Genomic DNA, 25,192 nt, shown 5'->3' with positions numbered 1-25,192 from the left:
TCTCTCTTCCTTTTTCTCTCTCTGTTGTCTTCTCTCTTTCCTTTCTTTTCCTTTTCCACAATCCCTACACATCATCCGTTTCAAGATATAAACTGTTGACCAAGTCTGAGACTAAGAGTAGATCCAGCCGCCCCTAGACCCTTCTCTGAGGAGGAGTCTGGAAAGCAAGGGGGTCTGCTCTGAACCTCGTGACTCAATGGGAGGGATCTCCTTATTCCCTGAATTGATGTATATGGTTACACAGTTTACAGAAGTAGTCTTATGCCAATTCCTGTTGTGAGAAACCCTGCCACCTACTACCACACCTCCCCAGTTCAGTTTGCTTCTGTCATGAATAAAATCTTTAACTGATCATTTGGTGTTGTTTCACCTTAATTTAGCCCGAGGGAATTTCAAATCAAACACGACTCCCTGGTCTGTCCAGTCTGGGTCGTGACAGTCACCCTGTCCTAGTTTCACATCAAACCTTTCTGTATCAAGCACAGTTTAATTTCAATAAGCTCATAATGTTACTGATTTGTTATTAGTTAGAATTAATCATATTTAATTTTAATAGGAATATGGAACTGTAAGAAATATTTTAGCAAAATTATATATTGCATTCTATACATTTAACCAACAATACCCCCTAAAACCAGTATGCATCAGCAGAAAGATTTTTCACAGCTGCAACTATCAACAACAACAAAAAAAGATCTTAAGCATTTATGCTGTACAAGGATGAGTGACAAGGAAGTCCATGTGTCAGTCCACGCTAACGCATAGGCTGGTGTTAGCCTAGGCAAGACTGGCAGTTATAACTGTTCTCAGCAATATTTATACCTGGACATAGGTTCAAAATAAAGAAAAGAAGGTAGTTCTTCACCAAAAAATGTAGCTAAGCTATTAGAGCTTGCCAAAGGATGGTATGGGTACTAAAGAATTGCTTCAAGAAAAAGTCAGTGGAAGAAAAATCCACTGATAAGGACTAAAACTAAAAATCCCCACCCAGTTGAGGGAGGCCCTCAGCCATACAGGACTGCTGTACAAGGACTCAGATGCTTACCACTTAGTCACTCTGTTCTTACTCTTCCTTAAGCACTGACTTTTGACAGGATGCCAAGCTAGGTGGATTTGTGGATTGACCCAGCACAGCCGTTCTCATGTTTCAGGGACATCATGATACCCTCTTCCAGAATAACATTTCTCTTTAATCCAAGCAGATGAAAAGCTTTCACTTTAAAATGCTCGTAAGCAAGAATATTCTCAAAGGTAGAGAACAAGAGTGCAGCCTGACATCAATTTGGTTAGAATAGCATCCGCCTCCTTTGGCTGACTTGAGAGACAAATCAAAGGTAAAACAAATGAATGAAAAATTATTAAAGCTGTAGTGAAAATTGTTTATTTAGTACCTAAAGACTTTGCAGTCATATTAGACTAAATTATTTTATTGTATACTTCCGACTCTTCTACCTACCTACATATATGCCATCACATTTCTTCTGCTTTCATTCCTTCATCTTACACTATTCATACAGTATGCCTGGGAGAAGGACCTACTTACAATAACACTACACCACGCTGTCAAGTCAGCAGTAACTGCATCAGAAGCATCTGTTAACAAAGCCAGTGCACTTTAAGAACTTCAGCAGAGCTGCAGAAGGAAACCAACAAGACTATATAGTATTAGAAAGTTGGAAGGACTGAATTACTAGTATTATGATTCATCTTATTCCAGAGTAGCAGGCTGGAAATGCGTATGCTTGTGTGTTTTGGAAGGTGATGAAACCTAAGTTTGGAAATACAACTTTGGTGGGAAAGACTGGTGAGACCATTCAAGGACTGCTTGTAGAGTGAAGTTATAAAAACAACAGTTCTCAAACAAGTCCTCAAAGAACTGACCATGGCATTTGTGAGAAATTGAAATGGTCAATATTTGTTTTTAAACATTTAAGAAAACAAGAAACTAATCAGTTACTAAAACTCTACATACACACTGCCATAATTTCCATCCCTCGGAAAGTCTAATGCCACATCAATCCAATTACAATCTTAAGGCCCAGACTAACTAACACTGTAACACCATTACAGGCTGTTCAACTAAAACGACATCAAGTGAATTTTCAATTTGCACAATAATTATGTTAAAAAAGAAAAAAATACATCAGAGTTCAGGAAAATCACTATCATGATAAACAGGTAAGATGCAAAAGACATTTCAAACACCTGCAACTCACTCATTCAATAATGACATCCAATAATTAAGATAAAACATTTTTTCCCCTTAACCTAAGAATCTTCCAGCCAATTTTTTTGTTTTCTGCCAGGAATTTTGAAATCCTTGAAGGAAGAACTTTGTTAATTAGCCCAGTTATCCATGTAAACATAACATAAAACAACTTGTGTTCCAAAAAGATGGACAAAATTAACTTAATGCATTACTAATAAAAAAAGTAAATGAAAACATGGTTCTGTATTGTCAGATATCCTGTGTTCAGCTGCGTTAGTAGTATGGAGCACAGGCAAAATGTCTGCAGTTCTAACTACAATCCAACAGGAAAAAAAGTAAAAGATAACCAGCTACTGACAATTTAACTATTCAAAATAAACTAGCTGTGCCTCATGCTTGCCCCTGTGATCACAGCAAGTCATATTATCTCATGCTTGAATTTGTATGGCATCATTTGAGACTGAATATACTCCTTACTTAAGAAGAATGAGCCCTTAAATGGAAATATTGCTAACTTGGAAAATAGGCTGTATGTAACTTAGGAAAGAGATATGTCAAGCTGTCATAATGACTGTTCAGTCAAGTCAGTTTTATATCACATGCATGGAAAACACAAAAAATGCCAATAGTGCAAAATGACTTTGAAGACCCTTCTTCATACAGCTCTGCCCAACAGGAAGAATCTGTTCATGCAATTTCCATGCATAAAGAATGTAACAGGAACTTAAGTTCTTCATGCAGGAAATAAGTTATTTTATTCTTTTCTTTGTATTCTTTCTTTTCTTTATAAACTGCGATAGCTAAATAGAAACAAGCATGCACATGAAAGGACATTCATGTGTTGTTGGAAAAGATAACTATGTCTAGATATTGCTTGAACAATTAACCTCTGATGTGGTATGAATTTCTTGATTATACAGAGTCACCTCACACTTGCTGAAAATCACATTCTGTTGCTCAAATAACACCATAACATTAGTTCACTATACCATATTTTTAATGTCGGTATTTAGGGCACTGAAAACGGATTGTTTTGGTCTCTCACTTTAAGCAAAGGACTCCAACTCATGGGTAAGGGCAGTTTAGGAGAGCTGCAGTGTTTTACACCATGACCTGTTGGCATAGTCTTTTTTTTTAGTGGCACTGCTGTTACTGCAAGGAGATAGTAGCGGCTGTAGCAGCAGCTTTTGAATTACCAGTTTACAGGTTGTCATATTAAGGTTAACTATTGCCAATTTTATGTTAACACCATATGCCAGACTGTAAACTGTCTCCACACTGAAGTCACAATATAAGCAACCAAGCTCCTTCAACTGAAGCAGGAATCACTATAGCTATTGAAAAGAATGCCAAGCTCATTCAGGACTCAAGACTCCCACAGACAGATCAAAGTACCTTGAGATAACACCAGTGAGATCATTTGTTTGCAAACCATTTTTACTGCAAATGAGGTTTAATCATCTGATTTCAGTCAGTGCCTTGAAAAATTTGCAGTCTGGCAACACCACAAAAATCCACCCCCTGCAGAGCTTGCTCTACACTTCAATAAAAAAAATAGTGAAAACTCATGCAGTCCTCTCTTCTATCATATAAACAGCCCTCAGTTTCACCTCACTAGTTGGGTAACTCTGAGTCATAAAAGAAAAAAGTTTGAACTTTTGAAGATACTTGTTATGTCCTTCAAGCCCAGCCAGTAGCCAAGAACTGCATGTGTCTCAAGCTTTAGAGACAGACAAGGCAAGCCAATGCTGAGAGAAACAGAATGGATTAGACGTTTAATCTTCTCATTCATATTCCCCAGTTAAAAAATTAATCTGGTAATATATTTCACTTCTGGAGATTTCACTTCTGATTAGAAAGAATTCTTTTTTCCTCTGCTAAAGTGATGGAAAACAACTATCCTAGTGTAACAATTTTTTAAAAGCTAAATAGTATACACCTACTCGTATAAAATTTAAACCAGTGAATATTAGCTTATATGGCTTAACTATTAAAGAACTGACAGCTTCTCAATAGTAAGTATAACATGCTTAAATTGACCTAGCAAGAAGCAGGACAAACAGTCTAAAAATAAAACATAGATAAGCCATGATGAAAATGATCTCCACAGATTGCATACATGGAAGTACATTGCATGTACAAGCATTGGTAAGACGTCCCTACAAAGAGGCAGATACTTCTGCTATCGGTATAATGTCACCGTACTTCTCATTAGACAGTAGTTCAACAAGGAAAAACACTAACTTCAGTACTACAAAGAGATTAGTTTTGATAAGCAACAAAAGCAAGTTTTGATCAAAGCTGACAGGCAGTATCCCTTCTAGGCAGGGCTTTGGTGCAAGCCATCCAAGCCTGCACATGCATAGCAATTTAATTATTTAGCATGTTAAAACACACTACCCTCAAAGAATTCATAATTTCACAATACCTACTTGTTCTCCATAATCCTGACACTAAAAGTCTGAAATTTGTGCAGAGAAAACAGCTACTGGAGAACTTAACAGGAATATGATATAGTATATATATAATTATGGTATAATCACTATACATATGTATTTATATAATATATGTATTTAGTATATAATACTACATATTCACAGTTTCTGTATTCTTCTCAGATGACACAGTAAGGGACAGGTCACATACATGCTTTCAGATGGTGTTAAGAGAAACAAGATTGTTGTACAGCATTGTTTTTAAGATAATGGTGAATCACCCATGTGGAACTACACAAAACCATTCAAATTGCAAACCAGAGGTGACACTAAAAAGGCAAATCTCTATCAAATAAATATTAAAGAAACCTAAAAGTCGAGGTGATAAGACTTTCTGAAGACTGGTTCCAGTTAATGTTCACTTGTTTAGTCCCATATAGTATCAAGGAATTTCCCACATAAGACAAGTAGTACATATCGTTAGTATTCTTTCCCAATACCATCCACCTTCCACATGTTTTCAACAGAAAGCATATTCACCACTGAGTAACAGCCTCAATGACTTTGTATGCCTCAGTTAAGTACTTAAGTATGAGTGGTAATGTGAATGGCAGTACTGTGCAGGTTTTATAGAATTGCTGTCCTGACAGCCAAAGGACTTACCAAGCCTACTGAAATAAGCAGAATTCTGTTACCTTACTGCCCTCTGAATGAGGGGGAAAGACTACAATGACTTTAGAAATTCCATAGTGTTAGCTTTTTATCTGCATAATATATGTGCAGTTTATGGTTCAATCTTCATTAGCCAAAAAAAGAAGAAAAAAAAAAAAGATAGACAAGTTCTTAATCCTTCAGTTTCTCCTCATTGCATGGTCTTGATTTTTTAAAATCTGTCAGTCTGTATTTTATTACATAAACTGTAAAATTACAATGAACACTCTATTGTCCATGGCAGCTTATCCAGATTGGATAAATTCACGTCTGTGCTCATTTGTACGCTGAGCTTACATTCTGCAGCTATGCAGCTTTCAATTTAACTACATTATTTCCATAATCATTTTAAGTACAGATACATTATTGCCATTTTGTTCATGTTGCTAAGAAATGAGGCTTATAAGTACTTCCAGCCCTACAGACTTAAGACACAACCTATATGTTTAAACAGGGCTCCTGATTTTGGCAGGGTTCACCAGCTAAAGCACGGACGGAGCTAGCCATAATGCCTCTGCATTCACATGATGCTCTGGATGGCCTCCAGTATTGAGAAGCATGGGATCTTCCAGTTACTGGGATGGTCCTGCCCTTCCTCAGGAGGTGGGACAGATTCTGTATTGTGAATTCATCTGTACTTAGACTCAACAGAACAAAAATACATTAATAAAGAGATGATGAAGAGTATTTAAATAATAATAATTAAAACAAACAAAACAGTTGATGCTAAGTGAATAACAGAGGACTACAAAAAGGGCACATGCAGTCCAGCAAGGAAGTGCTTATTTCGTCTTGTCAATGAGATTTGCTGAATTAAAAACACACAAGAAAAAATACCTTACACATTTCAAGACCTAAGCTATGAGAAACACAGATGTTCACCTCCTGCACGTAAGTTTATTTAAAACTTTTTTAGAAGTATATTCTTACCACCTTGAAAAGAAAATTTATACCAGATTCTGATCTACTGCTAAGATATTTACTATGATTTACCGTACAAGAAAATATTTTCCATGCATAGAGACACATAGATCACCATTCACTTAAATAAAATAATAGGGCTTATTACTATTGCTGCCTCTTACTGAGTGACCAAAACTGGGGCAAGCAGATATGTCATTAGCAAAAAAATTCAACTCCAGGAAAGAAAATACATTAATATTTATGTTCTAATGCACATTCTAATACTTCAGCATTACAATGAGATAGGGGCTGCTGGCATGTGCAGCAATTAGCATTGCTTTTGACAGTGCAAACAAAACAAACCACCTCATGTGTTTGGACTCAATTTACAGATGTAATTTCACAACAAGTAAGGGACAGAACAGTGGCTCTGAAACTATTTATTTTACTGCAAACTTATTATCCTTCAAGCTTGAAGTGATGAAGAGGATTTATATAAACAATAACCAGAGTAGCTTCAGACTTTCAGTACAGGCTGCAAATACATTAGACAAGCAAGGTACTCACTTTTAATTAAGTGCCAGATATTCAGAACAAAACATTACACATGGAAGCTAGTCGTTCAGTTAATAATTTCCTAACTATTAAGTGCTTGACTTCATCATGCTGGTGTTCTATAAGTAATTTGGCAGAAGGAATTTTTATGTAGATTGAAGGTGCCCTGGCTCTTGATACCTGTATTGGTATACAAGTTAAATAACTGCACATTCCAGATGTATCTAATTAGATAGAAGGAGTACAGATGAGAAGGATGCCTATAACGATAGGACACAACTATCTAGTACAATGCCAACATCCAACTGCCAAATGTGGCAAAGGGAAAATGCGTGAAGGAAGAGACTCTGCAGGGAAAGAAGACAACTGAATGTTATTGGGGAAGGAAAGGCTGATAAAAAAAACTCAAGAGGCTGAGTTTGATTTTAAACAAAACAAGTCGAAGTGATAGGAATATATATTTAACTAAGTTTACCATCTTAAACAGAAATTTATTTCTTTCTCTCCTGTTCTCCTCTTTGACCACTGCTAAGAGAATGTTAACGCTTTCACTCCATTAACTGCTTTGTTAATTGGAAAAAAAAAAAAGGAAGAGCCTCCCAGTTCTTTCTTCTTTGTATTACTTCAGTGCTTTTATCAGTGCTCACAGTAGAAAGGTTTTTTTGTAACTTTTCACTTAGTCGAAAGTTCAACTCATATGGTGTTTTCTGTTGCTTCTAATAACCTTCGCTAGTTCTAAGGTTTTTGCCTGTTTTACAGATCTGAAGCTGAATCAAGCAGAAAACAGATTTATCTCCACAAGTAACAATTAAAAGAGACTGTTACTTTCTGCCCCAAAGAAATACTGAAGACAGTGGGACTTCCAAAATCCTGCTGCAATGAAGAAAGACCAGGTAGCTGCAGAACAGCCATCCTTCCCCTACTTGACAAGAAGTTTGTCATTTGCCAGAAGTAAGTTAATATCTGCCTTGTATCAGAAGTCATCCCATACGATGCAACTTAAGACATGCACACAGAAAAATGTTCAGCCACTTTTAGGTTTAAAGCATGCCTCTGAAGGACAGATTAGCTAAAGAGAAACATTAATTAGTCATGAAAAAGGGTCAATTTTGTTTATTAAAAAAACAACAACCCCTCCAACAAAGCAAACCAAAACACACAAAACCACAAAATTAAAACCCAAAGAAATTTTTAAGCTGAAATTAACATTAACTTACCAATTGATGCATCACCATCCAAGAGATTGTCATCTTCAGAGGTCTGAAAGTCCATAATTACACCTGCTCCATCTAAAAGCTCCTCATCGCTGCTTGCACTAGTTATACTGTTGTAGCTGTTTCGATAGTAGCCTCTATGAAACAGCTGCTCAGACTCCATTTAGCTGTTTTATAACCTATATAAAGAAAATGAGTTATTTTCTATTTGAATATGCACAAAAGATTGAGAAGCTTATATCAAATAAAACAAAACTAGTGTATTTCATGGTCTGGGGAAAAAATATTAAGGTCACAATACTACAAGTTACAAAAAACATAGGAGTAATACAGATCATTAAATATATAGAACATTTTTCACAAATTTTTAGTGATTTTTAACTGGATGATGCTTCCTCACCCCCTTTCTTTGGCTCTCCTTAGTTTGATGTTATCATCATGAAAGTATTTCACTTTCAGTACCAGTGGTTGGAATGTGCATTGCACCATGGAGCTGGTACAAAATCCAGCCAATGTTAAGGTTAAAAAAGGAGCTTCTTTAGCAGTGGCATCTTTGTACTGTGTTTGCTTGGAGTGAAACAGATGGCAGGCTAATGCTGTAGTCCCCTGAACAAAACTCTTCACAGTCTTTTGCACAGAAGAGTGCAAATACAAAAGTGGAAAACAGCTCAAAATCTTCATGTCCACATAAAACTTCCAAACCCCTTACCTATACACCTTTTGTTTGGTGGTTGTTTTATTTTTAAACACAATGAGGTGTCAGCAACGCATTCTTTTGCACATTCAGTATAACACTAACACATTAGGTTTTCAGACTCAGACCAAGTCCTCCTTTCCCTTGTAGAGGTAAATCTCACAGAAATAACTTCATGATTGAGGTGGGATGGAGGACAAGGCGTGATCACACCTTGATTCCATGCCCTCCTTCATCCAAAGGAAGTCTCATGTTTGTCATTTCTCAAACATCATCACTCCTTATTAACATACAACCCAACATACATTTTTTCAGTAATAAGAAACCATTCATTCCCTCCAAGCAAAGTAGATGACCCCCCCCAACCCATGTCTGAATCTTTTCCTTACACCCATTTTCCTCTACTTATCTGCAAATTCTGTAACCATTCACTGTAACTGCTGCAAAGCTATATGCACTGTAAACATCCAGACAGCTGGCAGCAATAATAACAGGTAACAAGACTTCCAGTTCAGATCCCTCTCCTCTACCCAGCTGTTGAGCCTTGTGAACATATTGGGTTTGCCTAGCAAGTTTTTAGTAGCAGGGGCTGCTACAGGGGTGGCTTCTGTGAGAAGCTGCTAGAACCTTCCCCCGTATCCAATATAGCCAATGCCAGCCAGCTCCAAGATGGACCCGCTGCTGGCCAAAGCCAAGCCTGTCAGCGATGGCAGTAGTGCCTCTGGGATCACATATTTAAGAAGGAGGAGGAAAAAACTGTGCAACAGTAATTGCAGCCAGAGTGAGGAGTGAGAACATGTGAGAGAAACAGCCCTGCAGACACCCAGGTCAGTGAAGAAGGAGGGGGAGGAGGTGCTCCAGGCGCCGGAGCAGAGATTCCCCTGCAGCCCGTGGGGAAGACCATGGTGAGGCAGGCTGTCCCCCTGCAGCCCATGGAGGTCCAGGGTGGAGCAGATCTCCACCTGCAGCCCATGGAAGACTCCACACTGGAGCAGGTGGGTGCCCAAAGGAGGCTATGTCCCCGTGGAAAGCCCGCACTGGAGCAGGCTCCTGGCAGGACCTGCGGATCTGTGGAGAGAGGAGCCCATGGAGCAGGTTTTCTGGCAGGACTTGTGACCCTGTGGAGGACCCACGCTGGAGCAGTGTGCTCCTGAAGGACTGCAGCCCATGGAAGGGAGTCACGCTAGAGCAGTTCGCGAAGAACTGCAGCCCATGGGAAGGACTCATGTTGGAGCAGTTCATGGAGGACTGTCTCCTGTGGGAGGGACCCCACGCTGGAGCAGGGAAAGAGTGTGAGGAGTCCTGCCCCTGAGGAGGAAGGAGCAGCAGAGACACCATGTGATGAACTGACCCCCACCCCCATCCCTGTCCCCCTGCACCACTGGGAGGGGAGGAGGTAGAGAATCCAGGAGTGAAGCTGTGCCCAGGAAGAAGAGAGGAGTGGGGGAAAGGTATTTTAAGATTTGGTTTTATTTCTTATTACCCTACTCCAGTTTGATTGGCAATAAATTATGATAATTTTCCCCAAGTCGAGCCTGTTTTGCCCCTAAAGGTAATTAGTGAGTGATCTCTCCCTGTTCTTATCTCAACCCACGAGCCTTTTGTTATATTTTCTCTTCCCCGTCCAGCTGGGAAGGGGATGATAGACTGGCTTTGGTGGGCACCTGGGGTCCACCCAGGGTCAACCTACTGCAGTGAAATATAGCCAAACTGGTTGGCCAATATCAAGAGTTACTAGCGGAGGTCAGACAGACAGCTTTCCCATATTGGCAAATGGCTCAGCCTTCTAGGTAAGTTACCTAGAAAAAGGATTGAAAAATGAAGCAACAAGGTTTGCTGTGTAGCTGCAGATGGAATTCTCAGCACCATGCAGCTGGGTGATAACACAAGATAAAATTCTGTACAGATAAATACGAATCACGTCACTTGGCGAGGGGGCAGCACAACCAATCCCAACTTATCTTATAAAGCAATGGGCTCTGACCTGACTACGACCATTCACAAATGTAGTAATAAAGTTACAAGAAAGAGCTCAGCATGCACTAGCAGTCCCCAAATTAACGTGATACAAGAATTACCAGTTAAGAGAGAGAACTTCATTAAAACTCTATAAATCCACAGCTTGTCCACACCTGAAATACTTTACACAATGCCAAAAGTCCAAAAAGATTACAGAAGAGCTGAAACGGTTTACAAAAGAGCACAATGATGATGGAGTACAAATTAGCTTTCCTCTAAAGGGCAACAAAATGGATCGGGACTTTTCGGTCTGAAAAAGATGTAATGTAGATGACAACACAATAGATGTCAGCAGAATCACAAGTGGCATGAAGAAAGTGAAAAGCCTCAGTTGCTTTTAGGTAGTCCCTATGTGTTATAATGAAAGTGATGAGGTGACAAACAGAGAAAAAAGGGCTGATTCTTCACACAGCATGTAGGGAAGGGGTGTAATTCTTTGCCACTTTTCAGAAATATGCAATGGTTCATAAAGCAGCCTGACAAATTCACAGAAGAAAAAAAAAACATCAAAAGCTATTAAAGATGACACCTCTGGTGGAAATGCTGGAGGCTACGAGAGCATTCTGCAGATGTGCATATGCTTATTCTGTTCTTATACTCTTCTCTAGATATCTGTTATTGGGCAAAACAGATCCCTTTGGCTTTACCCATTCTTATTTCCTTTAAAAAAATTATTTAGAATATTTACAATTTAAAACATACTCTTTCTTCAAATAAATTTCTTCCATTCATCTTTATGTGAAAAGTCTTAATATTCTACCATTTTACAGGCACTGAGAAAAGCTTCTGAATGAACAGCCAAAAAAAATTCAGTCATATGATGAAGCATATCCTATTTGAAAATACAGTTGCTTACACCTGGAAACAATGGAAGCATCTCCATTTTTTTCCCCAAATAGATCAGATCACAATTTATAATTTATTCAGAAGCTATACTTGAAACTGTTCAACAGATACTAACTTTTCACACACGGTAATTTTTGGCATTCCCAATAAAACCGTACCTACAAAGAACATGCCCAAGAAAAAGTCAGATCACAAATAGTCTGACTATTTCATTACCATGCTCACAGAAAGTCCTGTTAACATCACTCTGCCTGTACCAGTTGGGTACTATCATAAATGGAAACCACACAGCTCAGCTGAAATGAGACTCTGGGACTTCCTAGAAGTGTTTCCACTCACTGCATCATTCGTCACCTTCTTCCACCTGCTCCATGCACCAAAAATTATATTCTAGACTCTCATCTGCCAATTGGCCTCCTGCCTGAGTGAAATCTTTGTTCCTTTTACATTCATCTGATTTTTCCTACATTCTGATGAGGTCTGCAATGAGACAGAAAACTCTCCTGCCTTGTCCATAAAAGTAGCACTAGAATACGAAAAGGACAAGACACAAACCCCTCCCTCAAGCACACTGCAAGTTTTAGTCTATTGTGTCCTCTTCCTGTTGTATATGTGACATTTTTAATAGTTAATTTTTTTCATTCATGTAGTAATCTTTATTACAAAGGAGAAAACAATTAACAAGCAAGAGAAAGACCACTGTTGAGTTAGCAATCACAAAAAGTTGTTTGTAAATGTATCAAAACAACAAAGAGGTAGCAAATCCAGACCCCAAAAGTACTACCACTTCTGTGAAGAGAAATAACTCTCCCTTTGGATGTCTTTTAAATCACTTCAGATAAATGTCAGGGCAGTGGATTACAGATATTACATCTTCCAATAACTGCAAAAATGCTTTCAGCCTGGGCTTCAATAGAAAGGAAAGTTTCATCAATTAGTCAGTAACTGACAAACAAAACCACAGACTCTCCAGAGCCAGACCAAATATACTGGGAAGAATCCCTGCATCATCTCTGCACAAACGTGATTGCACATGCCAACTCCTCTGGCACATACGTGCCTACTGTTACACGATAGGCATGAAACTACAGGCCTTCTCTTCTTGTTTTGAAACACTATGTGTCTCCTGCTGTAGAAGTATTGCTTCTGACAGACCTCTCCAACAATCAAGCAAAACCTGTAACACCAAAACCATTCATTTTGAGGACCCAAACCAAGATTCTTAAGTGTACATTAATTCTCCACATTCCCAGAGACTCAAGTACCTCAGCTGCTTCGTATCTGATACTGTTACAGATACTGCTTTACAGCTGCATGCAGTAATGGCAGGAATGCAGGAAACTAAGATAATGAGAAAGGTAACTGTTCAAAAAGCTTCACATAGGACTAAAATTTTACTTCTTGAGAGCATGTCAGTCACTAGTTTGTCCACCACTACCTGCAATTAATGGGGGGGGAGGACAGCTTAGGTCAACATACAACAGATTTCTTAGTATGCCTTTAACAAGACGGTTTGTTTAACAAACTAGGATACAAAGTTAGGGACACACTATCTTGAGCTGTGTTAAACGATTCAGACAACTTAAAAGTGTATGCTCACGTCACTTTAAAACACTGTTAGCAGGTAAGAGATCTGCCTCACTTGAGTGAAGGAAACTGAGTGACATAGACACAGAGAGTAGACTCCTCCTCAGAAAGCGATTGCTGTTCCCAGTATTAATAAAGAAAAGGAAGAGCCAGGAAAATGTTTTTTCTATGGCTACAACAGCCAGAAGAGAACCAGTATTGTGCCTAACCCAGCCTGGTGCAGATTAACCTTTGCGGATACTGGAAGAGTGCATTCATACAAGAGAGCCTGCACAAATGCTTATGGAGTTGTGAAGACAGAACTAACCAGCCAACTTGCCATTTTATAATGTCAGATTCATTCCACAGATTCCCTGCCCTATCCAAACAAGCACTAAAAGGCAAGTGGGAGAAGATGAAAGTTACTCGAGAAATTGCTAACAGGGAGAAAAGGCACTGCTTGAATGCTAGCCAAACCCCATATCCTGAAAAAGCAAACAAAAAATCCTATACCAGATTCCCAACAACCACTATTTACAGTAAAAACATTTAAGTAATAAACCTTTTTTTCAACCTAGACTACTGTAAAAATACAAGAGACATTACAAAGGATTAATGAGAACATTAAAGATATTAACATGTCACTTATTTCTGTTAAGTATCATAGTTTTGATCCAGAGTCCAGTCCAGATACCGCAGAAAGCAGACTCAAAACCGTTTCAGATCATCTTTGAAAAAAACAAAAATAGTGAAGTAATGCACTGTAAGAATAAAGAAAAGAAAATCTAAGCAACATTCAGGGAGTTCTTGGAACAGGAAAGGAATTTGACTCAACTCACAAAAAAGTTGCAACTAAACCATCACACTTCCATTACTAAGGTATTTCCAGAATGTCCTGACCCATCACAACTCTTCTACAAAGCAGGTTAACAGAGAAGCCTCTGACACTAAAAAAATTAAACAACAACAACAAAACAAAACCAAAAAACCCAAACAAAACCAAAGGCGACACAGCTAAAGCAGGATGTCTTGTTATGACTAGGGAGGGGGAAGAAAGTAATAAGCATACAGGTATATTGAACTGTGAAAGAGCTATTTAAATACAGTGCAGGCAGGAACTACATTGATAAAGGAGAACAGCACAGAAACAGCTACATTTGTAGTGGAAAAAGCATATAAGGCTATTGCAGTTTTCTGCACAGTCTAGTACCTCAGGCACTTTTCTGTCCTCAGATGTGACATCCTGCTTATCTTTCAAGCTCTACAAATAAAAGGTCAAGCAGAGAAGAGAGTCAGCTGAGGAAACCACTTCCAACGAGGTGAAGTGTCTCTGGAGAAGACAGAATAGGACAGTAAGAAGTCTGATTTACAGGACATTTGTTGTCAGGCAATCTGAGCAATCTGTAAATCTCCGGTATGTGCTCTTTTGTCCCGTAAAAGCAAGTAGAAACATTCTTACTTGGGGTGGCAAGGAAACAAAGGCATCGTAAGTTTGTTATTTCCCCAGGAGGGGAGGGGAGCGAAAACTTAAAAGTACTCTTCCAGATTCCAGATCACAAATCTGCGTTAAATAGTTGAAAGGGGGAAAAAAAAAAAAAAAAAAAAAAGTGAACAATGTTGACAATCGATGTTGTTAACAGAAGAATCTTAATAAACCCCCAAAATCAGTGTAATGTTCAATTTTTCTGTTCAGTACTAAGAACTAAAAGGCTGTCATCTGTCCCCTAACTCAAACATACCTTCCTGCAAAGCCTACACAAGGACAGTACCTAGTGAGAAATGCTATGCAGACATAAACCAAAAGCAAATAAAATTAAAATTAAGAATAAAATCTTTACACATAAGAATGTGTTCTACAGTAGAGGAAATGTAGTGATAGTGATATAGAGAACGAACTGCTAATTGCTTAATGATTGTCTCTCTGTAACTTTACATACCAAAGACTAGTGCTCGTCAAGGATTAAGCCTGTCAGAGACTGGTACTTGGGAGTGATGAGCAAGAAGGAACCATGAACAATCACAAAACTTAATTAAATGTTTGATAAATTTACGATCTTGTCGAGAAGGCTCAAGTAGAGGCCTTGCTTGAATAGATAGGGCCAGAAAAGATAAGAACTCCTGCCTTTGTTCTCGTCCTTGTAGATAATTTAGCTTAAACTAACCATATGGTTTTTACACCACTACTGAGAACTTAGATAATAAGAACACTAACGAGCAGTGATGTATTAAAACATGTAAAAGACCATACTGCGCAGAATCACCTGAGAAGGGTCAAATAGCGGACGAGTGAGGAAGACTATGGAAGACCACCAGAGGACTCCTGAAGACCACCAGAGACCTTCAATGCGCCTGCGTAAAGGACATTTGCATATGCTAATAGTTTCCCGGAAAACTAATGAATATGTATAACATTTCTCGGAAATCTAGTGAATATGTATATAGAACATGTATTTAACCTGCACAATTAGACCTGACGGTGTGCACGATAGGTGGAGCGATCCCCCGTGCATCCAGCGCTGCCAATAAAGAATACTTACTTAATAGTTAATCAAACTATTGAGTCAATTTCTTTGAATCAATCGCAATGAGTGAGTAGTCATTTGCTGAAAATTTTTGAAAAAAATGATTGGATTTTAAAGATTTTAACTGGTAACCTTCAAAAATGATTATTTATTATAGTCAGGAGTTCTATACATATCATCTTATTAAACAACTAGCATACACTTCAAGAACAGGTAAAAACATTCCCCACACCCACAGTTAAATTAAAATTTCAACATATAGCCCAAATATATATGTCAGAACAACTCCCCAAAAAATGGAAGTAGCCAAGACCAGCTGTGAACACTTAATTTCAAACGTCCCATAGTACGCTAATTTAAAATAGTACACTGCCAGGTTATTTTTTTAAATGAGCCTGCCCTTCGGAAAGAAATTTTGAGCTCACAAATGATAAGCCTTTTACAGCAGTTTTAAAACAAAAGCCATGTTGTGCCCATTCTTCCATCCTTAGCCTCACCAGTGTCAAAATTACATTCCCATTTTCATCGCAGCCCCAGCTTATCTAGGCTCCATTTATTTATTTTGTCTGTGACATGAAGATTGTTAAACAAGATGAGAACATCACTCATCTTCCAAACTTCAGGTTTGGAAAAGGGGTGAATGAATTGCGAGGAATTTCTCAATGTATTGTTTAGATCACTAGCAGACTTATTTCTTCATAAAAAGGCTCAAAAACCCTTACACTTCAAATACAATACAGAAGGGAAAATAAGTGAAATAGCAGTTTTTGTGAAATTTCTCAAGTCATCCTAGATCACAAAAATTCTTAAGGATACTCAAGAACCCAAACTGTTAAAAATTAGGGAATGCATATGGTAACCTTATAAAAATAAATACACAGAAGATCATTCTTTGTAGCATTCAAAAAACCCCATCTGAAACTAACTTAATTGATGTCCAGAATAGTACTGCTCCTATTGCAGTCATTTAGTGAGAAAGGTTCTCGGTCAGTTTTTAGGTCATATTTAGAAAAATGAGGGAGCACTGCCAGTTAACTGAAGCTACTTGAGTTTTAAAAAAACAACAAAAACCCCCAAACAAAACTAAAAAACCACTATTTGAGTTTATGTAGTAGATACTCCTGGAATACAAGATTAAAAGTCAATTTACAAAAATACACATATATAAAATTTAGTCTAGTTCCATTCACAGCTACTTCCAAAATAAAATTAATGTCCAAGGAGGAAAGAGACACATACTCAAGTATTCTTTAAACAAGAAAGAAAACAAGGACGAGCGCAGAAACACATAGACTAAACTACATGAAAAGATAATACTTGTAAAGCATGAAGACAATCTTAGCTTTAAAACTACAACAAGACTCAAATCTACTCAAATCTCTAGATTCTACTGAATCTTACCACTCTTAGTTATAAAAGCTTAATATAACATAACAACAGCCTGAAAAGTTTTTTCACTTTTATGATACATACCAGTACAGAATACCACTACATCTGATGTTCACAAAAGCAAAATCAATAATCAGTACTGATTTTTGATACACTTTTTAATCTTCTCAGCTTTAAAAAAAAAAACCAAAAAACCAATGGAAAACTGTCACCCTAATTACAGGATGAATACTGAACTCATGCTTCTAGTCATATGATTTCAAACATTAAAGGCATTGACTTCAGTTTGTAGAAAGTTAAACACTACTTCATGTCCACTCTCTAAAATGTCTTAACAACTAAGGCTATGGCTAGCCATAGTTGTGACAGCTGAAGACTTGTACCACCTGGCACAAAGATATTAGCCTACATGATTGAAGGGATTGCTTCTTTCCCATTCACCAAGTTACTAATGTGAATACTTTTTAATTTCTTTCAACCCAAACTAGCTGAATTAGCTAAAAACGAAGATTTAAATTTACTCACCTAACCTCATTTATTGATACATTAGAAACAACTCTGCTATCAGAGTTGAAGAATAGTCTCCCACACAGGCCCAGTAATAAGCAGCTACATGAGTGGTAAGGTCTTTAACAGGTTTGAGGTTTTTTAGTTAGGGTTTTTTGGGCTTGGGTGTTTGTTTTTTTCTAATTATTAAGAACATAATCCCTTAGCATGAACCTGAACTAGATATAAAAGCAAATATAACTCAAAAGCCTAAGCTTCACAGGCAAGTACTGATCCTTAGCCAAGTCATGGTAAACAACTGTGTCCATGGCTGCTACTTCAGTGCAAGCCTAAAATATCTGCAAGATACAGTTTCTAAACTAATGGGTCAGTACCTATAGCTGCAAATACCCCATCCAGGAAAGAAAAGATGGAGAGTCCCCTTAGCAAAAAAACCCTCTGGTGTTCCTTTTGTGTTCATATTCAGATGAGACTAACACTGAAACTAGTTAGGACAACTGAAAGGTAAAACCCATACTCCTCTTTTGAAGGGCAGGAAATAGACTGTAGGTTCCAGCGTAGACAACGTAACTTTTGTATGTTGAGTCTTTGGCCATGACGCTCTGTCCTTGTTTTAGCTGGGATAGAGTAGCTGGTATAGTGTTATGTTTTAGATTTAGTATGAGAAGAATGTTGATGACACACTGATGTTTTCAGTTGGTGCTAAGCAGTGTTTACACTAAGTCAAGGACTTTTCAGCTTCTCATTCATGCCCAGCCAGCAAGAAGGCTGGAGGGGCACAAGAAGTTGGCACAGGACACAGCCAGGGCAGCTGACCCAAACTGGACAAAGGGGTTTGCCATACCATGTGATGTCACGCCCAATATATAAACTGAGGGGAGTTGGCTGGGGAGGAGTGGATCGCTGCTCAGGAACGAACTGGGCATCAGTTAGTAATTGGTAAGGAATTGCATTGTGCATCACTTGTTTTGCATATTCCAATTATTTTATTATCATTATTATTTTCTTCCTTTCTGTCCTATTAAACTGTCTTTATCTGAATCCACGAGTTTTACTCTTTTTTTTTCCTGATTTTCTCCCCCATCCCACTGGGTGGTGGGGAAGTGAGTGGGCAGCTGCGTGGTGCTTAGTTGCTGGCTGGGGTTAAACCACTACATGCTCACTTTCTGTTTGATGAAAAGACACAGCAACAACGTGCAACCTTATCTTTACAGTTTTCAAAGGATTTTGCTCCTTTTGAACGTGGACTTGTGTTGCAGTCATCTGAGGGATACACAAACACTGGAGTGTAGCTTTTACATACCACCAGAATGACCAGAAGTCTTGTTATTTATACTACAGTTCTTTATCTTTTTGGAGAAATGCACTGAACAGTCCTTCACTATGTGCACAGATCCGTAAGTTCAGGGTCACATCTGAGTTACATGCCTTTCAGATAATTTCATTCAAGTTTTCATGTATTTGTATCCAAATGATCTGAAAGTACTCAAGGAACAACAACAAAAAAAACTTTAATATAAAGGAAGTAAGGAGACCATCACAGAAAAGAGGCTCTGTGAGCCAGGACCAAGGGCATATGACAGCACTGACTCCAGCAGAAAGAGAAGCACATGAAAAGTATTCATTCTTGACAGGCAAAATTATAATTCAGGGTTGTCAAACTGGAATCTGGAAAAGCACCATTATCCCCATTTTAACTCTACACATCTTCTTGATAACAACAGCTTCCATAGATTTTTAAGGTCTTTGTTCTGAAGTCCAATTCTTCATAAACACACAAAAGCCCATGAAATCAAGAAAAAAAAGTCCTACCGAGTTCTCCAAAGTACAGCACAAGCACACGACCACTGCTTATGAAATCTTGTGGGGACCCCTGGTGGTTCCTCTTCACTTACTCTTCCTACTCCCGATTTTCAAACTTCAAAGTGAAGAAAATAGCAGCTAGTGAGGAACCCATTCGCTGTACTCTGCTTAGAAATGACAAGTCTTCGGTCATCTAGAGATCAGAAAAGCCAGGGACTCTTCTTGGCATGTCTAACAGACAGATAAACTGACAGATGCACTGTGTAGAGCTGTTCAAACTTCAAAGCTACAAGCCCTGATAATAGGCTTGCTCTTTTTCTTGCTCTAGATCCTCTCAAGCAGCAGTGTTAGGGTTACAAGGTGAGGAAAGACTGAAGCGATCTGCAATCAATGCCAGGATCTGGCTCATGGCTGACCTTCTTGGCTCTAACTAGACAGAAGCCACCTCATTTTTGTAAATACAGCATATCCAACCATTACTGATTGCCATTCTGGTCTTCTTCAAAGGATGAAACAAATAAATAAATCTGTCAAGAAATATCTATGAATCTCAGATGTTAATAAATAAGATTGTTAATGGCTTGTTTCTGCTTTTTAATAAAAACATATACGCTAATCAAAGGAGGTAAAACAAAAAAAAACCCAAACAAACAAACCAAAAGGCAGTGAAGCCCTATGTGCACAAACACCACCAAAAGTGAAGCATTCACTAAATCAAATGTGGTAGCAGTTCTGAATGCACAGCAAGTTCCCCTCACTTGAATATTCTTCTCTCCAGCTGTAAAACTTAATTTTAGAAGTTGTACTTGCCAACCAGCCAACTATGCGTACTTTGTCAGGATCTACAGATGGTAGACAATTTTCTGGCAGGAGAGTCTAGAGGGAAATTATTACTGTTAAATAGTGGTATCAAGTTGAAAGCAAGAATCAAGGTGGATATTTTATGAGGAAAAAAAGAAAGCAACTTCATGGGAGATTTTTAATTTTGAAAATTACAGAAAAAAGATTCAGCAATACTTTACTAAAAGGCTTCTAGCTAACAGAGTACACAAGAAGGTCTTAAATGTGTTACATAACCACAGAGATGAGGTCATTTCACGGGCTTCATAAATCAAATTTATTAAAAATAATCCACCCCTATCCAAAGAACCAAAATTATTTGTGTTTGGTTTTGTGGGGGTTTTTTTGTTTGTTTGTTTTTTTAATTTGTTAGAGAGGAATAAACACTGAGATTTTTGTAATTGTGGTAATAACATGAATACTCAGTGCACAGGTTGTTAGGTGTTCTCAAGTGTTCTGCACTCTTATAAGCCTTGTTGGGTAATTTAAAAGAATATTCATGTCTCAGCACAAAACAGAAGAAAACTGATAAGTCTGCAAGACTGATAATAATTTTGAGTTTTTACTTGTTCTTTCTTGTAGTGTTCCATATGAGAATAAAAGTTTTCTGCAAGACAAGCAGCAAAAATAATTAAAAAAATCTTTAGTTTTCTTTCCTAGAGATACCCCCTTTGCAAATTTGTAGATTCACTTCTCAGAATCAGAAAATGAGCGTGTTTGGAAGCATATGGAGAACTGCATTCCCCCCCCCCCCCCCCAACACATACACAAGAGACAAATTAATAAGAGAGACCTCAGGGGAAGAGCTGCAGTAGATCAAGAACTGCAGATAACACATCAAAACCAACAAATCTGGCAGAGAACACTAATTTGGAGATTAGAAGGAACTCAAACACAATCTTATCTTTCAGGAAAATGAGTACTTGAATTTTAACTGGCAGGATGTCAAAATATTAAGTCACCTCAGGAACTCTATCTATAAGTTAAACATATTACTGAATTGAAATTACATTTTTACCATTTCAGTTAGGAAACATTTCTTCATTATACCGTATTGCAGTATGAACATGCAAAATGCATATTTGAGTACTTCCTCTTTCGTGTGCTTTTAAAGAAATGTATCAAAATATACCAAAAAATAAGAAAAAAAAGTAACAGCAAAGGTTATTTTTATCAACAGGTCAGTGCTTGAGGACTGAACTTAATTCACTTTTTCATTTACTATTCCTTCTTATCCTCCCAAAGTAAGCACAGAGTCTACTCCTGTAACTAGAAAGCCTAAGCAAAATGCTTAACAAACAAAAAAGCTGAATGTCTAGAAAGCTCAAGGGGAAAGTTCAACACTCTGCAAGTCATTTAAAAAAACCACTGGTACCCCCTATGAAGTTATAAATTCTCGTCTTTCCATTCATTTGCAGGAGTACATATCCAAGACTACTTACTAGGCAACACAAACAAATAAGGATACTCCGGATTTAAACAGATTTACAACTATTTTAACAGCTTTGTCTAGAATTCTTTCTATTATGCATGAAACCCAAGAACTACTTTGTCAACTCTCTTCTCTGATAATAACAGGTATTATCAGCTCATTAAGTGTAACCACCATCTCAACGTTTTATGTTGATTTTTCAGTTTCTGTCTTTTTAAAGCACAACACATGTCCCAGCAAATACTATTTTTACAGTCCGTTTACAATCCTCTCAGAATTAATTTATATGAGCATTGTTTTGTCTAAATGTTATTCTCGCAGATGATTTTATAAGGGCTTCCAAAAGTAGAAACAAGTTTCAAGTTAAACAGCTATAAAAATTTATAATTGTCAACTTTCTAGTATTCCAAGCATCTTCAGTTTGCAAAGCCTGGCATATAAACAAGCACGCTATGTAGCAGAGCCTGGAGCTGCATACCTCATTCAAGAGCAGAGATAAAAAGATGGCCTGACACCTGAACAGCTTTAGGAAGCCAGCCAACAGAAAACCTGCACTTTCAGGTTATGACATAAGGGAAAGACTGACGCGGGGAGCACAGAATTGGGAACTTGCTCTCGGAGCATGCAGGTATAAAGTTGAAATCTTAGTTTGGGGAAAATAAGGAGGGAGGGTGTATAAGTAGTTTCATGTGCTTGACCACTGCCACTGCTGACCGCCTTCAGAGATTACCGGGTTACTGCTGCTGCCAAGGAGGTGCCAAAGCAAGAAGTTTAGGAACATGCAACCTAGAGTCTGAGAATTAGGAAATTAACTCTTCAAACAACTTGAACTGGCACTACCATTTCTGGCACAAATCTCTTCAACAGTACAATTTTTATCCCACTTTTTTATTATGATCAAGTTAAAATATCCCTACTACCAACTCATTATACGATTTTACCCTGAAAACCTGATCTGCACAGTAACACCTATCCACGTGCATACGAAGTCACTTAAATAAGGGGAGGGAAAAAAAATTTCTGAATGTTCTTAGAATGCCTTTTGGCAACGGTTGTGAACTTGGAACAGTTGCCCCAGCTTTAGTGCTTACATTTAAAGAATGCAACTCTGCTGTTCAAATACCAAGGTAAGACACACACACACAGAGCCCCCAAAGGCCCAAAGCAAACTGGGGGAGGGGAGAAGCTAAAGCGTATATTCAGTGAACGGGAGAACATATATTACACAGCTAGACCCAGCTGTTCATAGAATAACCAGTGCACAACGGGTTCTCACTTGCAGGTTACTGAAAAATCAGTTTGTGACAAACATTAAGTATGGAAAAGAGCACAAGAGGAAGTACCAACATAGTTGCGAGAGAAAAATGCAGACAAACTCATAAAATAAAGTGGCTCAGAGCAATGCAGTCACGAAGAGCAAAGACCAACAGCTTCAAACGTCTTTCCCAGTTGAGGATTTGGATAGGCTTGTTCTTATTACAAGTCAATATCAAGTGTGAGAGAGAGAGAGAGAGAGAGAGACAGAGAAGAGATTTAACCCAGGATTAACTTCAGTTTGCAAGTATGCACCACAGGGAAAACAGCAGCATTGTAAACCACCCACAGAAAGGATGCCATAAAGATTTGGGCAAGGACAGCCTTGGGAATCATAGAACAAGGAAAATACATTTCTAGAAATCTTGCAATACACATCGTGTATGACATCTACTATTGTCAAGCAAATAATTTTTAGGACTGGGATACCAATATTAACAGAAGCAAACAAGAAACAAGCTCCATTTTTCTGGGCACTATATACCTTTTATTTTCACAGGTGTTGCACACAGATGCAAAGTCATTTTGTTTTAAGCGTGCTGCAGTTTTCCTACTGTAGAACTGCCCCCCATTTTGACAACTCAGAGTACTGAGCAGCAAGTTTACATCTGCTTGCCAACCAAAGAGACAAGACATCAAATTTAAAGCAGTTAGCCAGTGTAAAACTTCTATCTTAGAAAAAATGACAGTGACAGTTGGTGCGTTCTCTAGGGCCTAATTTTACTTCACAAAGGTATGTTTCCTTTAATGCATGAATGATTTTTTTTTTTTAATTTTACATTACAGCATATTGACATTTCCTTAACTAGGGAAACAGCATTGATAACTATCTGCTTTCAAATCTGTCACACCAACACCTCTTTCATTCAAACAGCTGTTTTTGCAAAGAAGCACCTATGTTGCCAGGGGATACAGAACATAAAACCCTTCACAGGTACGCCAAGAAGAAAGGCTCCTGAAAGCAAAAAGTACCAATACATCTGACACTTAAATAATCAATGACCTTAATTTCTTTCACAAACTCTGCACCATAAACTTCAGAGGTCCAACAACCTCAAAAAGGAGGTGCAACTCCTGAAACCCAAATGATTACCATTTTGGGACATCTTTCCAAAAATATTTTTCAGGGCCTATTCTAACACAGTTTAGCACCAGAAACATTTTTAATTTGCTTTTAAGGCCTTGTTTTACCTAGTTCAGTACTTTAAAGTGTGACACAGCAAATTTACTATTCAACACCGAACATATTTCACAATCAGCACACAGTTTTCCACTGTCACGCTTGCCACTGTTCATTTTAGGTGAGAATTGATACATACTTGTTTTACAGTCAGCTCCACGTTTTTGGATAGGGGAGGGAAGGATTTTGAACAAGTAGTCTGAAAGAATGCAGTCAATGTTCGGTTTTAACCTCGCTGACCCGCACCCTCCTCATTTAATTAGGAGGCTCCAAGAAAAGCCCATTATCTCCCTCTCTTGTGTAACAGCAGCCTTACTAACCAAACCTGTGAGCCAACATAAGGCGAGCAACTCGGGCAGAACAACACTTCTAACGCCGTTTACGTGGGGAGGAGACTCTGGATCTTCCCAGTCGCAGAGCCCCTCGGTTTTCCGTAGGCGAACGGGAGCTGCCACAGAAGAACACCGACATCGGGTGACAAGAGATCACAGGCTGTGTAAGCGGGCAGGGCGCGCCCCCTCACCCCGGCCTTTCCCCTTTCGGGGGAGAAGGACAGGTAAGTTGAGGGGTCGGCGAAGAACCGCCATTTCGGCCCCTTCCCGCCTCCCGGCCGCAGGACGAAGCGGTCTCGCTGACGAGAGCGCAGCAGCCGCTCCGCGGGCGGGCCCTGCGGCGGGGGCTGCCGTCTCTCCTCTCCTCTCCTCTCCTCCCCCGCCGCGCCGCGCTCAGGCCGGAGCCGCCACTTCGGCCCCGCTCGCTCGCTCCGACGCCCGCGGGCAGGACCGAGCGGCCCGCCCGCGGCCCCTCCTGTCACGTCGCGGTGCCGCGGTGCCTGTCCCGCGCCGTGGCCCTCAGCCGAGGGCAGCCGAGGGGCGCCGAGCCCCGCCCCTACCTGTCCGGGTGGCGCCGCCTGCTGCTCCCCGGGGAGGCGCTGGCTCATCCTCCTGCGGCGGCGGGGCGGGGTCGCCGAGACGCCGCGGACACCGGCTCGGCCCCCGGCCCAACGGTCCCTCCGCCAGCCAGCCCCGCCCCCCAGGCCGAGGGGGCGGGGCT

The 25,192-nt window shown here is 39.1% G+C and overlaps 1 protein-coding gene across 3 annotated transcripts in view; it reads right to left on the bottom strand.

Moving 5' to 3' along the window:
- Window positions 1-25,192, bottom strand: part of CLCN3 (chloride voltage-gated channel 3) — a 76,742-nt gene extending 51,550 nt beyond the window's left edge. For 2 of the 3 annotated variants that reach the window (XM_069786884.1, XM_069786897.1), the window contains exons 1-2: window positions 25,032-25,192; window positions 8,031-8,206 (exon numbers count right to left, since the gene is read on the bottom strand). In XM_069786884.1, coding sequence (XP_069642985.1) covers window positions 8,031-8,190 — 160 coding nt within the window. In that variant the 5' untranslated portion in view covers window positions 8,191-8,206; window positions 25,032-25,192. Of the gene's footprint in view, window positions 1-8,030; window positions 8,207-23,443; window positions 23,465-25,031 lie in introns of those variants that run through there. The other variant, XM_069786889.1, reaches the window with a different exon arrangement.

The sequence above is a fragment of the Haliaeetus albicilla genome, chromosome 1, assembly GCF_947461875.1.
Source record: "Haliaeetus albicilla chromosome 1, bHalAlb1.1, whole genome shotgun sequence".
NCBI lineage: Eukaryota > Metazoa > Chordata > Aves > Accipitriformes > Accipitridae > Haliaeetus > Haliaeetus albicilla.
This window is presented reverse-complemented; position numbering and strand designations above follow the sequence as displayed.